This window comes from Aulostomus chinensis, chromosome 2, assembly GCF_037954235.1.
Source record: "Aulostomus chinensis isolate RoL2024-O1b breed Wild chromosome 2, RoL_Achi_v1.0, whole genome shotgun sequence".
Taxonomy (NCBI): domain Eukaryota; kingdom Metazoa; phylum Chordata; class Actinopteri; order Syngnathiformes; family Aulostomidae; genus Aulostomus; species Aulostomus chinensis.
Window position 1 is genome coordinate 31,330,351 of NC_141321.1, and position 14,003 is coordinate 31,344,353.

At 43.5% G+C, this 14,003-nt stretch overlaps 1 protein-coding gene across 4 annotated transcripts in view; it reads left to right on the top strand.

The window, feature by feature from the left end:
- The window catches only part of ntrk3b (neurotrophic tyrosine kinase, receptor, type 3b), a 203,138-nt gene that overhangs the window by 150,121 nt on the left and 39,014 nt on the right, over positions 1-14,003 (top strand). For all 4 annotated transcript variants that reach the window (XM_086189931.1, XM_086189958.1, XM_086189950.1 and 1 more), the window contains exon 12: positions 10,205-10,393. In XM_086189931.1, the coding sequence (XP_086046057.1) occupies positions 10,205-10,393 (189 nt within the window). The remainder of the gene's footprint in view (positions 1-10,204; positions 10,394-14,003) is intronic.

Below are 14,003 nucleotides of genomic sequence, written 5' to 3' on the forward strand. Positions count from 1 at the left end.
TGCTGATGGCAGAATTTGGGTTTCATCAATTGCTGCTGCTGTCATTCTGGGGACGTTTAATTTGCAAATCATTATTAGTATGATTGTTAGTATTTTGACTCACTTTGGCAACATATTCAACATCCTGACAACAAAGGCTAAGCAATGGGAATAAATTAATTAGGGAAATGATGGAGGGGAAACAAAAGAAGGTGAATACATGCAGGGAGAGTGAAAGAGGGAGGCAGAATATTGACTCCCGGCTGATTGATACCTCACTGTGGGTTAGTGATTGAAAAGTGTGTGTTTTTGTGTGTGTGTGTGTGTGTGTTTTTTTTAATTAGATGTGAATGTATGGTAAGTGTAATAGGAATTCACAGAAGTGCATAAAACGAGGTTAAGAATGACCTTAATGTGCTTCCTCCAATTCATTTTAAGCCCACGTAGAGTGCTTGCCTCTGTTACCTGAACCAGCTGGGAAAACCACGGATTAAAAATGAATCAGACATCCGACTTTCATTGCCTCGTTCAATTTAGCATTACAAGAGTCTAATTCTGCTGTCCTGGGGCGACGGCCTTTTTAGCCGAACTTGACAGAAAAAAAGGTATAGGCCTCGCAATCAATCATTCCATCGCTTTTGTTTTGGAACAGATATTTTGATAGCTGTTGTTGTTTAATTTATTGTCACCTGTCTGACTTTACTTTGGGACACATCTCCATCCATTTCTCCTCCAGCAGCTTCAGGGGGCTGACGTTCTTAGGTATCCCGTGACATTTCTAAACACATGCTTGATGGATTAGCACAAAATTGGATTCAGACATTGGTTCCCAGTCGATGTGTCTTAATGACTCCGGTAATCCTCCAGCCTGTTCTCATCCCAGGTCGTCAAATAGTGACGCTTAAATTGTCATGTCCCTTGGTGTGTGGGACACATGTGCAAAGCCCCCATTTATGAGCTGAGGCTGGCTTTAATTAACTCCGATGTAAAGTCTTTCATGTCACTATGCAACATAAACATTCATATGGTATCTGATGAATAGTCATGCATGATTATTCATGTGGAATCCTACGAGTGATCAGTGTGCCTGTGTAAGAGTAGCCGGAGGGTATAACTGGTGTAACCTGGGGTGTACGAGCGCCGCCCACCACCGGACTCCAACTCTGCATCATCGATGTGGGAGGCAGCCGCCCAAGCAAGGAGGCTAAAACCCATGAGTATGAGCCTCGGCCTCCAGAGCGTATCCTCAGGTGTGGTGGAGTGAGATTTGCTCACTGCACAGCACCACCCGCTGGCCACCCTTAGATTGCTAACAAATGTAGGCTAATGTTGCCATTACGCGTGGTTGGGGTTGGTTAGGGGAAAGATCATGTAACAAGTTACAACACAAATAAATAGATAACAACAGATGAATATGTCCTGATTCCCCCCCCCCCCAAAAAAAATGCCAGTGTTGTCAGCTACAAATGTCACTACATTTTGTGAAAAACAACCAGTTTTGTGGAAATAGACTTGTCTGCATATTCTCAGTATCTCCTAAACATGCATAATAACAGTGTAATAACTGTAAAGCTCATTTAAATGGCCAGAACATCACAAAACCTGCAAGAGCGGTATGTACGATGATCAAAATGCATTCAAAGATACAACATAAATGGTTTATTTTCAAAGGAAAACAAAGAAATAGCACCACACCGTCTTTCCAAAGAAATTGTTCTCAGCAAGCAAGTCGGCACTGGGAGGGGAGAACGTGTGGAAGCACAGATGAGACACAGAAGCCACGGTGTGCAGCCACCACACGTCCAGAAGAAATATCAACAACTGAGGGTGGCTCAGAGAGGAAAAAACACACAACGACTAAAACAAAATGATAAAGTGCGTCTGTTAACTTTATTACACCCCCCGAGAGTGCTGCTAGCCTGGCAGGACGGTGGCATCCAGTGCTCCTCGCCTCTTACTGGTCAAGTAAGAATGTGGCAGAGACTCACTGGTTTGGGTTTCAACCACCTTTTTAGTTACTCACCTACACTTGTGTATACTGTGTGTCTGTGTGCAGTGAACTGTTCATGTTCCATGTGCAGACTGTGAAAACATTTTTTTCTCTTGGGAGCACAATGAAGAAGCTGTCAGTCTAGCTACGCAGCCTGCTATAAATATTTATACACAGGGAACGGTTGGGCTTCAACGCTGCCTTTGAACACAGTCATTCCAGTTTTGCGATACACACACCGGCCACGTCATTAGGTGCACCTGTACACAGTCATTCAATCATTAGCTCCCCAATCCAATCAATGAAAGACTAGAATTTAATTTTTGTGTTTGGCTGACAGCTGTTAGAGTGCAAATGGTGTTTATTACTGAGGTGGTAGCGAGGGGCAGGGTTTTACCTCAGTGAATTGTATTGAAAAGTGTTTGTAGTTGTCCGCCACTGAAATTATGTAAGGTGAGGTCGCCCAAATATTTGAAAGACTTCTCAGAATAATTAATATGTAGTTAAATGACGACCTGTGCTACATTGCTCTCCACATTTTGCAATGACAAAGTAGAAATGAGGGTACTTTACTTGAATATAGCTACACAAGAGTGACATAAAACTGTCGTGTGCGTGTCATAAATATTGATAAACCCCATGACAGTTTATGATCTGTCATTAAGTGTCATTCATTTTTCTTCGTGACAGGTTGACATTGTTACTTAGAGGTAGGGTTAGGGCTAACTCCTCACCCCAACCCTATGTGAAGTTGTCATGACAAAAAAACAAATGACACGTAATGACAGAGGTCATCAACATTCATGACTTGTTTATTAATATTTATGACGTGTTCATGCCAGTTGTATGTCAAGTTGATGACAGTTATATGTCTCTGATATGTAGCTATGTTCAAGTAAAGTGTAACCGAAACGAATGTGGCGGTTGCTCAGTGGTATCAGTTGTAGATTACAATGTGCAGGCTGCTCATGGAAGGCAGGAGGAGCAGCGATCCAAATGGAGGGGATGTAGCGAATGGCGGCATTTCAAAAACCCATAATTAAAGTGGTGTGATCATCACAAGGCTGTGATTAATTCATTAGAGTCTTGTTGAAATAAGCAGCATTCCTGTCCTCAAACAAGCATGAACACCTGTAGCAGACAGGAGACCAAAGAAGAAAAGAGAGTGGTTGAAAGCAATGGAGCAGTAACAACTGACCATGGAAATACCACATCAGGGCTGCAGCCCTCCATGACGCGGGTCTGTCACAGTCACCTTTGACCACAAAATCTGTGCAGTTCATCCTCGGGTACCAGTGGACACAGGTTGAGGACATTCCTGCCAGGCGTTCCTGAGGTGTCACGTGGATGAGAACGGGACAGATACTCTACTGTGCTTGTGCGAGGTTGCAGTGACCTTGACCTTTGACCACCAAAATCAGTTCAGTTCATCCTCGAGTCCTGAGTTGCACGTATGTTTGTATCAATGGACGGACAGACAACCCAATAACATGATCCCTGCACCTGCCCCGAGGCGTAAAAATAACATGTCAGTGACCGGTGTTTCACCTTTCTGCCACCGTCATTAAAGCCCGTGTTGGCTCACTTGTAGCTCTGTTGTGCACAATTATCGAGCTTTTTTTCTGGGCTGCATGGGCTCATTGTGGTTTTCACTCTCCTTTGTTATTTATATGCAAACTCTGCTGCTCACCCGATGTTGGGAAATCATTTCATATTTGAATGCCGTAACAATAAATTGAGCGCTTGAGTGTGTTGTGGCTGCCGCATATGTGTGTGCCGAATGCGTGTACCGTTGCCTGAACGGCTGGGTTTATGATCCAAACTAGTTTTCGTAACAATGCCACCACAAGCTTTTCATTTGGCCCTCACTGATTTCATTTCCATGAGAGAAGAATGAAACAGAGTGGCTCTGTATATATTCTCAGATTGCTCTATATTTTCTTTTCAATTTGTACTCGCCGAGTAACACATAATGAAATGCAGGTGCTGGGTTTGGTAGCCTGACCTCGTCATTGTTATAAATCAAAAAATAGACCTGGGACAACAGTTGGATGATGTCATTTTCCATCACTTCTCAGACTTGTATGAAATTGCTTCATCTGTCTTCGGGGAGCTTACAGGGTAATGTGTTGTCAAAGACGGGGCTGATAGGGCAGCGTGGGAACGGAGTCAGAATAACAATCTCAGTGTTTTGTTTTATTGTCATTGTGAACATCAAGACCACTGATATTCAGCAGCGCAAACTGTAATTGGTTCAGTGCTGTGTCATTGTAGATAATGCTCTGTCTGTCAACGCTTGATTCTGGAGGACATACAAGTGGCTTCAGCTCCAACGCCTGATTTACAGCAGATTTCAGATGCGTGTTTATGTCTGTCTCGACTCCGCCGTCCTTCCCCTCAGTGATCTCCATTGTTGATACCACAATAAAGAGAGAGCACATTGAGCTCAGCTCAATCTGACTGTAAATTTTTGATTGCCTCTATTGCAGAGGACAATAAATATCAGCTGTCTAGCTCTCAGTATTTGCCTCAGTGGGCTACCATCAAATGAGGAGGACATGGAATCAGTCCAGGAGTGGTTCACTGTACAGAGGAGGCTATTTGGATACCATGAAAAATGGAGTTAGCGAGGGGCTCGCCGCCGGCCTGTCACATGTTGGCCACGCTCATCTCTGAGTGGGTGGTTGAGTGAGCAGGTTCAGGCCATTTATCAGGAAAGCTATTTGCATATCTTCGTCAGTGAGGTGAAGAGGGTAACACATAACCTCAAGGCTTCTTCACACGCTAGTGGCACTTGGTAATTAACTGGCCTTATTATAGCTCTAATGCTACCCTCATTGTGTATATCGCCACTAAGCTAGCAGCCACAACGCCATAATGGTTTTCAATAACTATGTGAGGTGACTCTGATTTATTTTAGCATTAAATGTAGGAGCAGGGATCTCATTGTGTCAGAGCCCAGCAGAGAAGGCTGGCGTTAAGAACACACTGTAAGAGACGCTGGGCTCCGCGACAGCAACACATCGGAGTGATTACACATGACCACCTTTGATAGGCTTAGGAGCAAAGCTCGGAGCGCCACGGTGGATGTTTGTGTCCAGAAGATCCGCCTACTTTCCTCCATCACGAGCATGTTTGCCTTCATTTCACTGTTTTCAACACTTTGCACGTTTGAAGTTAATTCATTTCACATCCATCATTAACTAGAAACAGCCTCAGTGAGTTATCCTTCCTGTGTTCTCTTGCTCATGTCCTCAAGTTAATTTCAGTCCTAATTAACCACCTTTGAAAGGAATCAGTGTGATAATTACCACAAGGAGGTGGAACCGAAGCAATCACACTCTGCACAATTTATTCCCGACCACAGGGATTTTTTTTTTTTTTGTCCTGAGAATCCCTTTCACACTTCAGAAGCAGAGACACAAAAGCATGGGTGGCTCCGGACCCCCCTTCTGGGCCCTGGTTTACTTGCAGGGTGTGGCTCTTAAGATAAATACTCGATGAAGACGATGATGAGCTGCAGAAGCTAGTGTGTGACTTAACAAATCACTCCTGCGGTGGAGAAATGCATTCAGAGTTCTACGTTTCATCCTTTTTGTAAAAATTATTCCATTTTTTTTTATTCATTTTTTTTTTTTTTTACCATTTGTGAAAAAGTGCCAGTACACAACATCCAGATGTAGAACACGGCACAACAGAACAGACTGCATTCCGGCGCAGCCTAGAGCGGTTCAAAGCAAACTCTACACCGTCAAAGCCCCCAGATAGATTCAAGTCTGATGGAACACAGGTGGCGCCCAGATGAACTCCACCGTTTTAGATATTTATCCAAACAGGATCATAACAATTTTTTTCCTTCTTAATTTTTTTTTTAATTCATTTAAAGTCTGTGTCTGCGGCACCAGCCAAGGTGCTTCAGTTATTAATGCTGGGTAGCAAACAGTCTCAGGGTGCGTTACTGCCACCTAGAATTTAAGAATTTGAATAAATTAAAACTCCCGCGATCAAATCTGAGGACAAAGGCTCATCCAGGATTGTCACATGACCGCCAAAGTCTTCCCGTTCGTACGTGCGCTGCTGAAGTTTACAGCTGTAGCTGCTGTTACTCTCCCCTGCTAGTCTGTGGTGCAGGCAAGCATCTTAATGTCTGGACCCAACGTAAATGTGTGTTTGTGAGGACCTTTAATTTTGAGTTGGTTCCAATCCAAACAAATAAAAATGTGTTTGTCACGCTCACAAGAACTTTTTCTCTGCTCAAGTGTTTTAGTTGTGTGCCGTTGCGCTAATGAGCTGAGGGGTCTGTGTCTGGAAGGTTGCGAGCTCAAAGGCTGGAGTGGCGTCTCCATCCACCGCTGTGGCCTGGCCCCTCCACCTTAATGAAGAGTCTGTTCTAAAACCCAGGAGGGGAAGCCTGTGCTGCCCCAGCTACTGTAGAGTAAATTAGATTGACTTCTCTCCTCAGCAGATGATGCAAATGTCACACTTGATCAATGGATTTAGCTGAATTAACTCATGCACCTGAGAACTGCAACTTACATAAACACGAAAGATTTGATCTGAATGCCACAAACATTACAGCGGCAGGACTTTGACTAACCGCTGACTGACACGCCTGCCAGAGCATCATAGGGGAACGTCATCTGGAGTGACATACTTCCTCTGAAAGGATGATGGCTGCAGAAACATATTACCTGTCAGGATGTGAACTAATCTCCAAACAATACCGCACCAAACTCACCTGAGCCGTTCCCAGGATGACACGCTGGACACGGCTGCCTAATTCCATGTTGAATGGCGTGATGTGACAGCGCTCTCTGCCAGCGTATTCTGTGAGGATCGCTAACATTTTTTTGCCAAATTGCGTGTCAAATGCTGCGTATGAGGAGAAGAAGCAGCCGGTCTGCATAAATGCAGTTTACAAGTGTTTGCTGAGGTATTTAACGGACGGATCAGGGTGATTCTTAAATTTCACGATGGGAATCATTTTTACTCTCTGACTTAGTGACACTCCAGAGCAATCTACTGATTCTTGATACGCAGATAACTTTCTTTAGATCGTTAAAACGAATGACTAGAAAGACAAGAGTTGAGACGCACTAAACACTTATTTGTAGGGAGAAATGTCTGCTGGATCTTGATGCGACAATTTTCATTTCAGCTCTTTGTCGGTTCTGTTTACTAGAGATTTTTAAAGCAACTATATAGATATAGATATGCATATAGAGTTGTTTGACTCTCTACATATGTGTCACTTCATTAATTTCTTCTAAATATACCCACTCTTGTCAGACATATTAATCATGATATGTTCAAAAAAAAAGTGGTTTTCTGGATCCAGTCACAGACCCAGAGAACAACTGGATGATTTGTAGAAGCTGAACTGTTCCTCTCTCCATTTCCTGTGGAACCAAGGAGTTCCACTGACATCCATCGTCATCTTTCGCTTATTCCTTACTAGTAAGGGTCGCGGGGGGGGGGGGGGGGGGGGGCTGGAGCCTATCCCAGCATCTATGGGTGAGAGGCGGGGTTCACCCTGGACAGGTCGCCAGTCCATCACAGGGCCAACATAGAGACAGACAAACATTCACACTCACATTCATACCTACGGTCAATTTAGAGTATCAATCAGCCTCATCCCCTCTTGATGTCTTTGGACTGTGGGAGGAAGCCGGCGTACCAGAGAGAACCCACGCAGGAACGGGGAGAACATGCAAACTCCACACAGAAAGATCCCGCGCCCGAGCCGGGACTCGAACCCGGAACCTTCTTGCTGTGAGGCCACAGTGCTGACCACTGCATCTCCACTGACATGTCCCTATGAATAGTACAGGTCCATAGAGGTCCCCTCCACAAGCTACTCACCCGTTCCCTGCCACATCGCCTTCCTACCAGGTTCCAGGTTTGAGATTTCCAACAAACGACAAGCAAATAAAGAACACATCTGTTCTCATATATACTGTATATTTATATATATTTATATTTATATATATATATGTATATATATATATGTATGTATGTATATGTGTATATATATATGTATGTGTATATATATATGTATGTGTACATATATATATATATGTATGTGTACATATATATATATGTATGTGTACATATATATATATATATATATATATATATGTATATGTGTGTACATATATACACACACTTCCACAGGAAGGAACGGAACATGTTTTTCTTTTTCCTTTTTCTCTTTCCATTTTTCTCATCAAACCTCTTATCTGTACATGAATAGAAATCTTTCTTCATACACTCTAAAATCAGCCAAGTAACAGCTATTTAAGTTTTGAATCGGCGTAATTAAAATTGGTCTTTGACCTGCCGGCGTGTGGGGCTTTGTGAACCACAGAATTAGGAAAAAGAAAACTTGACAAAAATGGGAAATAGACAAAAGCTGGCTGATTTAATTTTCTCCTGAATAAATCATAGGTGGTATAATAGAGCTGAACATTACTCTCAGATTTTAGAGGAAAATGTCCAGAGCTCTGCTTCATTTTGTGCACAGGCAACATCTTAGATGATTTAAAAGAAGGAAAAAAAAAAAACCTCTTCCGGGGTTATTGGGCTTTTTCATCTCTCAGGGAACAAGACTGCTTTCTTTCTTTCTTTTTTCTTTCTTTTTTTTTTTGATGTTCTCAACTCGAGAAGTCCAATTTTCCTTCAAGCCTAAAAAAAAAAACCCCAAAAAACATCTACAATGGAATCAGCTTTGCCAGTTTGATCAGATTTAATCCATTTCATCCTGTAAAAAAAAAAAGCAGCACATAATAGACCTGTTCATCTCGGGACTTTATCCTTGACCCGTCATGACAACCTATGTGTTTTACTTCAGCGGAGTAAAGTTGCAGCAGTGGACTTCTTCAGTGTGTCAGAAAGAAAGATTTGTAGCATCCAAGGTGAAGGGACATTTTAAAATTAAAACTTGGAAAATTTCTCCTCAACAGAAATGAGCTCCCCCCCCACACACACACACCCCTGTTAATAATGCGCATAACAATTCGCTCTTAAATCCAGCTCCAGAGAAATAGCTGTCCTCTTGCCTGATTGTGATTTGGAATTTGAACGTGCTGTTCGCCTTTGTCTGGTGGCGCCGATCTTTCTCTCCTGTTTGTTGTTTTTTTTACTGCTCAGTAGGTTTGAGGAGTAAAATTCAAGGGCCTGTTTGAGCACAGCAAAAGAACTGGTTTTCCTGTGTTCCCACTCTTATTTTCAAACCAAAGAGGATAATGTGTTTGGATTGATTTATCTCTTGGGTGGTGGTGGTGGTGGTGGTGGTGGTGGGGAGGGGGGGAGCGGGGGATATCCAAATAAGACGTTTGTGTTTGGGACGGCAGCGAGGATGGTGTGATCTACGGTACACATCGCTAACAAAGTGCCCGCTCTGATATGAAGTCCTGCATCACTGCAACTGTTAAATAGCTGCTCACGTGTGGAACACCCCCCCCCCCCCCCACCACCATCCTGAGGCTGGGGTCTATTATTTGATATGACTGGGTCTTGATTGCTTTTTACTGTGTTGTCAACATGAAGGAGAGACTCGGCTTTGTGGGTAAACAGATTCACTGTCAGCGCTCCACTGAATCAGCTACTGTTGACTTTACATCCACTTGCCATTTTCCCCTTCCTCCCATTCAGCCTCCATCCCTCCCTCCTTCCCTCCCACCTTCACGCCACCCTCCCTTCTGAATATGTCAGAGTTTTGTGTTGTTTTTGACAGAGCAGCGATAAAACAGAAATCTGGATAACATGGCCGACAGTAAATCATTTGAATTTCAATCAGAGGAGGGAATTCATGGTGTGTATTGACAGATGCGTGTTGAACGACAACATACATACAGCCAGCACCCACTCCAGTCACACTGATCCAGTCTGCTCATAATTACTGAAAGAGCCAGTAGGTGAAATGTGTTTACTTAGTCAGGAAATCAGTTAACCAATTAACCAGTCAATCAAAATTCTCTCAAATATAGAGGGTTGCTTTATTGTTTTGTTATGTTAATCCCATTTAAGGAAACACAGCAAATGTGTGTCCCTCCATTTTATCATTGACGTGGTTTTATTTTCCCGCTGGTGCCGGCGCTGGTAGAGAGGACCGGGCTCGGCTCTTGCGTGCGTTCTGCAGTTGCCCTGTCCCTTGAGTTGGAGAGATGGATTAAATACAAAGTCTCTCCTCTTCTACAAATGACCAATCGTCGTCATTCTTCTGTCTCATTCTAGGTCCAGTGGCTGTGATCAGTGGTGAGGAAGACTCTGCCAGCCCTCTTCATCATGTAAACCATGGGATTATTACCCCCTGTACTCTGGATGCAGGTCCTGATGCGGTTGTCATAGGGATGACTCGCATTCCTGTGGTGGAGAATCCGCAGTACTTCAGACACGGGCACAACTGCAACAAACCAACCACTCGTAAGTGTCAGAGTTCTCTATTGAGGTGGTTGCGAGTTCTGGTCCGTCACACATTACCACCACTATCTTCTCAATCATGCGGCCTGCCTCTATACAGATTTAGATGAGCGTGACTCCAAATATGCTAAAAACAGTGCGAAACTTTTGTACTGTACGGCACTTAAGAAATCCCCTGTAGAGGTACTTACTGTAAAGAGAGTCGCATCTTGTCAGGAAGCAGCACGCTGCTCCTTAAAGATGTGTGTTCGTGAGCCCACTGTTGCTTCTCTGCCGTTATTGTTTATCCTTACAAGGAGAACTGCTGCGATCCTTGGAGCTATAGTCTAATCCAGTGCCATCTACAGAGCCAGTGTGATCATATGGTGTTAGCATCTGGTGGCACAGCTCCAGCTTCCTCTTATAGAATCTGCTTAGACAAAGGCAGCCTGCTGTGTGCCAGGGACTGGTGTTCAGACTGCTGTTCCAGGTTGGAGGAAGACAAGACCGCTTTAAGGCCTAATTACTCACAATTACACCAAATACTCAGGAGAATCAGCAGAAAACAACTGTGCCAACATGCAGCCGCAGCTTGACGCAGGCTGCCTCCCTTCCAGATGATACCAGACGGAGTGACCGGATTTAGTCAGAGAGTCTCTGCTGCTAGATCAGGTTTTTCCCTGCTCTCGCTCTAATACGCATTGTTTATGTCTTGGCTGGCTGTCAAAATGGCTGATGGTCAGGCTACAGAAGTTGACTTCTGAGTTGGAGCCAATGAGAAGGATGGAAATCCCATTTAGAGCTGATAAATAAATGACGGCTCTTATGTATTATGAATTACATGAATTGTAAATGGCCAGGACTGATTTATAACATCTCACGCCTCGCACAGGAGATCTGATTCTGAGCTAATGAATAAATGACAGTAGACAAATGAAATGATTACCGTCCACCTGGACTTGAACGTCACACCGTGAGTGTGCCACCAGATCTTTAAGCTTTGACGTAGGCTTTAATGACCCCACCCACCCCCTCCCCACTATCTCTGTCACCAGTAGCCTCCTGGACAGGATTCACATGAACAGGGACTAACTCAGCTGCCACTGCAGGAAATGAATCTTAAATTCATCACAGTGTCACAATGGCCATTGCTTTCTGCTGGCGGCTGAAAAAAACAAAATGGCTCTGAACCGCTTTCTGCTTCTGCTGATCAATTTACTGAATATGAATGGGTTGGGTTTTTTTTTTTTACCCCCAGGGCGCGCGCGCACACACACACACACACACACACACACACTCACACACTAACAGGGAAAGGAAATGTATACATGTGTACATGTGTAGGTGTATGAGAGGGGACATGAAGCTCTCCATGTACAGTATGTAATTGTAAGCATCTGTTCATGTTGCTTGCAGGTAAATTTGTGTGTCGCCGTATTTATCTCTGTCTTCTCTGCGCTTTGGTCCTCAGGGTGTCTCTGGGGTCCTCCATCGTCTTGTTGTCTTTGCTCTGCCTGATTGTTTTACAGCTTCACGTGTCTACTGGAAAGCTTAATTCAGCTCAGATACAGTGCGGCTGCTTTATTGATGGTCAGCCACCAATCCATAATGTATTCATTAATTTACTTGAAAGCTTCGTATTCAGGGGAGTAGTTTGCTGCCACTCTCACACACACACACACACACACACACACACACACCCTGCTGGTCCATCAGAGCCGTAGCCACACTAACACGCAGTGCATACATTTGAAATAAAAACCCCACTTCTCTTTACCTGTGTGTACCAGTGTGTCCATCAAGAGTTCGGTCTTATGATGGTCAGTCGATTTCCACCTCCAGCCATCTTAGTAATTTATAGACCTCCTCGCTGTGCATTCTAAAATCAGCTCCAACACCACCAGGAAGGAGGAGAAACAATCTGTTGCTGCTGTCTGCCATGCCAGCTTTTGTTAAAATAGCTGCATGTTATGGAAAATTGCCTCCTGCAAAGCTGACACCAGTGGTTCCAGTGTGCCTGAGCCAATGTTTTATTCATGAGTGTCTTCAAGCCGATCCTATATAATCTAATCCAATGCAGTGTAGGTGTCTCTATGCCACTCTGCCACTCCGAAGGATGTTTCAGTCTTTTGTGTTGGTTAATGACCTTGATATTACTAATTAAAGTTGTCATTAGCAGTTATCACATTTACATAAATGTCAATATTTGTACAGTTTAACATGGAGCTTTTCAGGGACAACAAAACTTGACACTTTTATAGTTTTTTTGTTTTTAATAGGAGTTCTTGTTCCTCAAAAGAGCAAGCGAGACAGAATGGTTGGTGTCAGGCTACAACGGTGGAGCTGCAGCTGTCGTTTCCCTGACTGCAAGAAAAATGCGTAATTACCATCAAGTTGTACTTGCCCTCTAGTTGAACTTGTGACCTGCGCGCACACTCTCTCTCTCTCTCTCTCACACACACACACACGCACAAACACACACTTGTAACCAGGCTGGAGAGATTAGAAAGTTGTCATTCTGATGCCAATTTAAAAACACAAAGTGCCAAGACGCCGTTGGTTCATATTCTGGATGAACCGGTGGCCTCGACTCTTTCGGTGCAGTAAACAGACGAGCCGTGACTGATTAGGACGTTCATTGAGATCAGGGTTTTTTTCCACGGCAAGCTGAAAAGGTCAATCCTGGGGAAATGTAGCCGCATTAGGGAGATAAAGGCAGAAAGGAAAAGGACAATTCTTTAGCCTAATGACAGATCTATATCTAGCGGGATCCGCTGTCTCCCAGCAAGAGGCTTTGTTTTATCACTCAGATTGCTATTTTAATTACGGATTTGTTACATCCCACTGGCCAAAATTAGACAATAGCTTTTGATGTTGGAGTATTGCACATAGACTTTCATTATATCCATGTTATTAGTGATATCACACGTAGGCACGGATCGGACAAACCCCCACTCTGTCCGTTCTGCTTTTGGTTTAATGGAGACATAATTACACACAAGGTGATGTTTTTGAAGATGAAAATGTTTCCAGCAGAGACAAGGAGTCGCTAATTTGCCAGCTTGAAAGCTCAACAAATGAAAGAAAATGCAGAGCAGATTGATTAAAAGGCAAGCCTATGATACCATGAAATAGTTTGACACAGAACAGCCCCATGGGCGTGCCAGATGTGAATTCAAACAACATGCTGTAATTTTTTAGACTGAAGAAACAAAAGGAGAAAAAAAAGTTTTCCCGCTCTGTCCAGAGAGGAGCCAAATGAAAATGTTCATGGTGGAAGGAGCTCTAAAAACATGTATGTTGATGCCGGGTGTAATGACCTGTGAATGCGATAGCTTACATTGGCCCTTCCTTTACAACAGTGCAACAAGCAGTAAAAATGTTTGTTTCTGCAAACACATTGGGGAGGTAACAAGATGCTCAAACCATGCTAGTTATTTATGAAGCATAATGTTTTCTAACCTCTATGAACAAAGGGGGGAAAAGTGCCAACATAAATTGTGCTTCTCTGAATCAAACTAGTAGAGTGGGAGGGCTCAGTTCATGTCGTGTTTCCCGAGAAATGAATGAAAATGCCCAGACGCAGAAGTCACCTGTGTTTACACAAAAAATGCTACATTGTCAACGAAACATC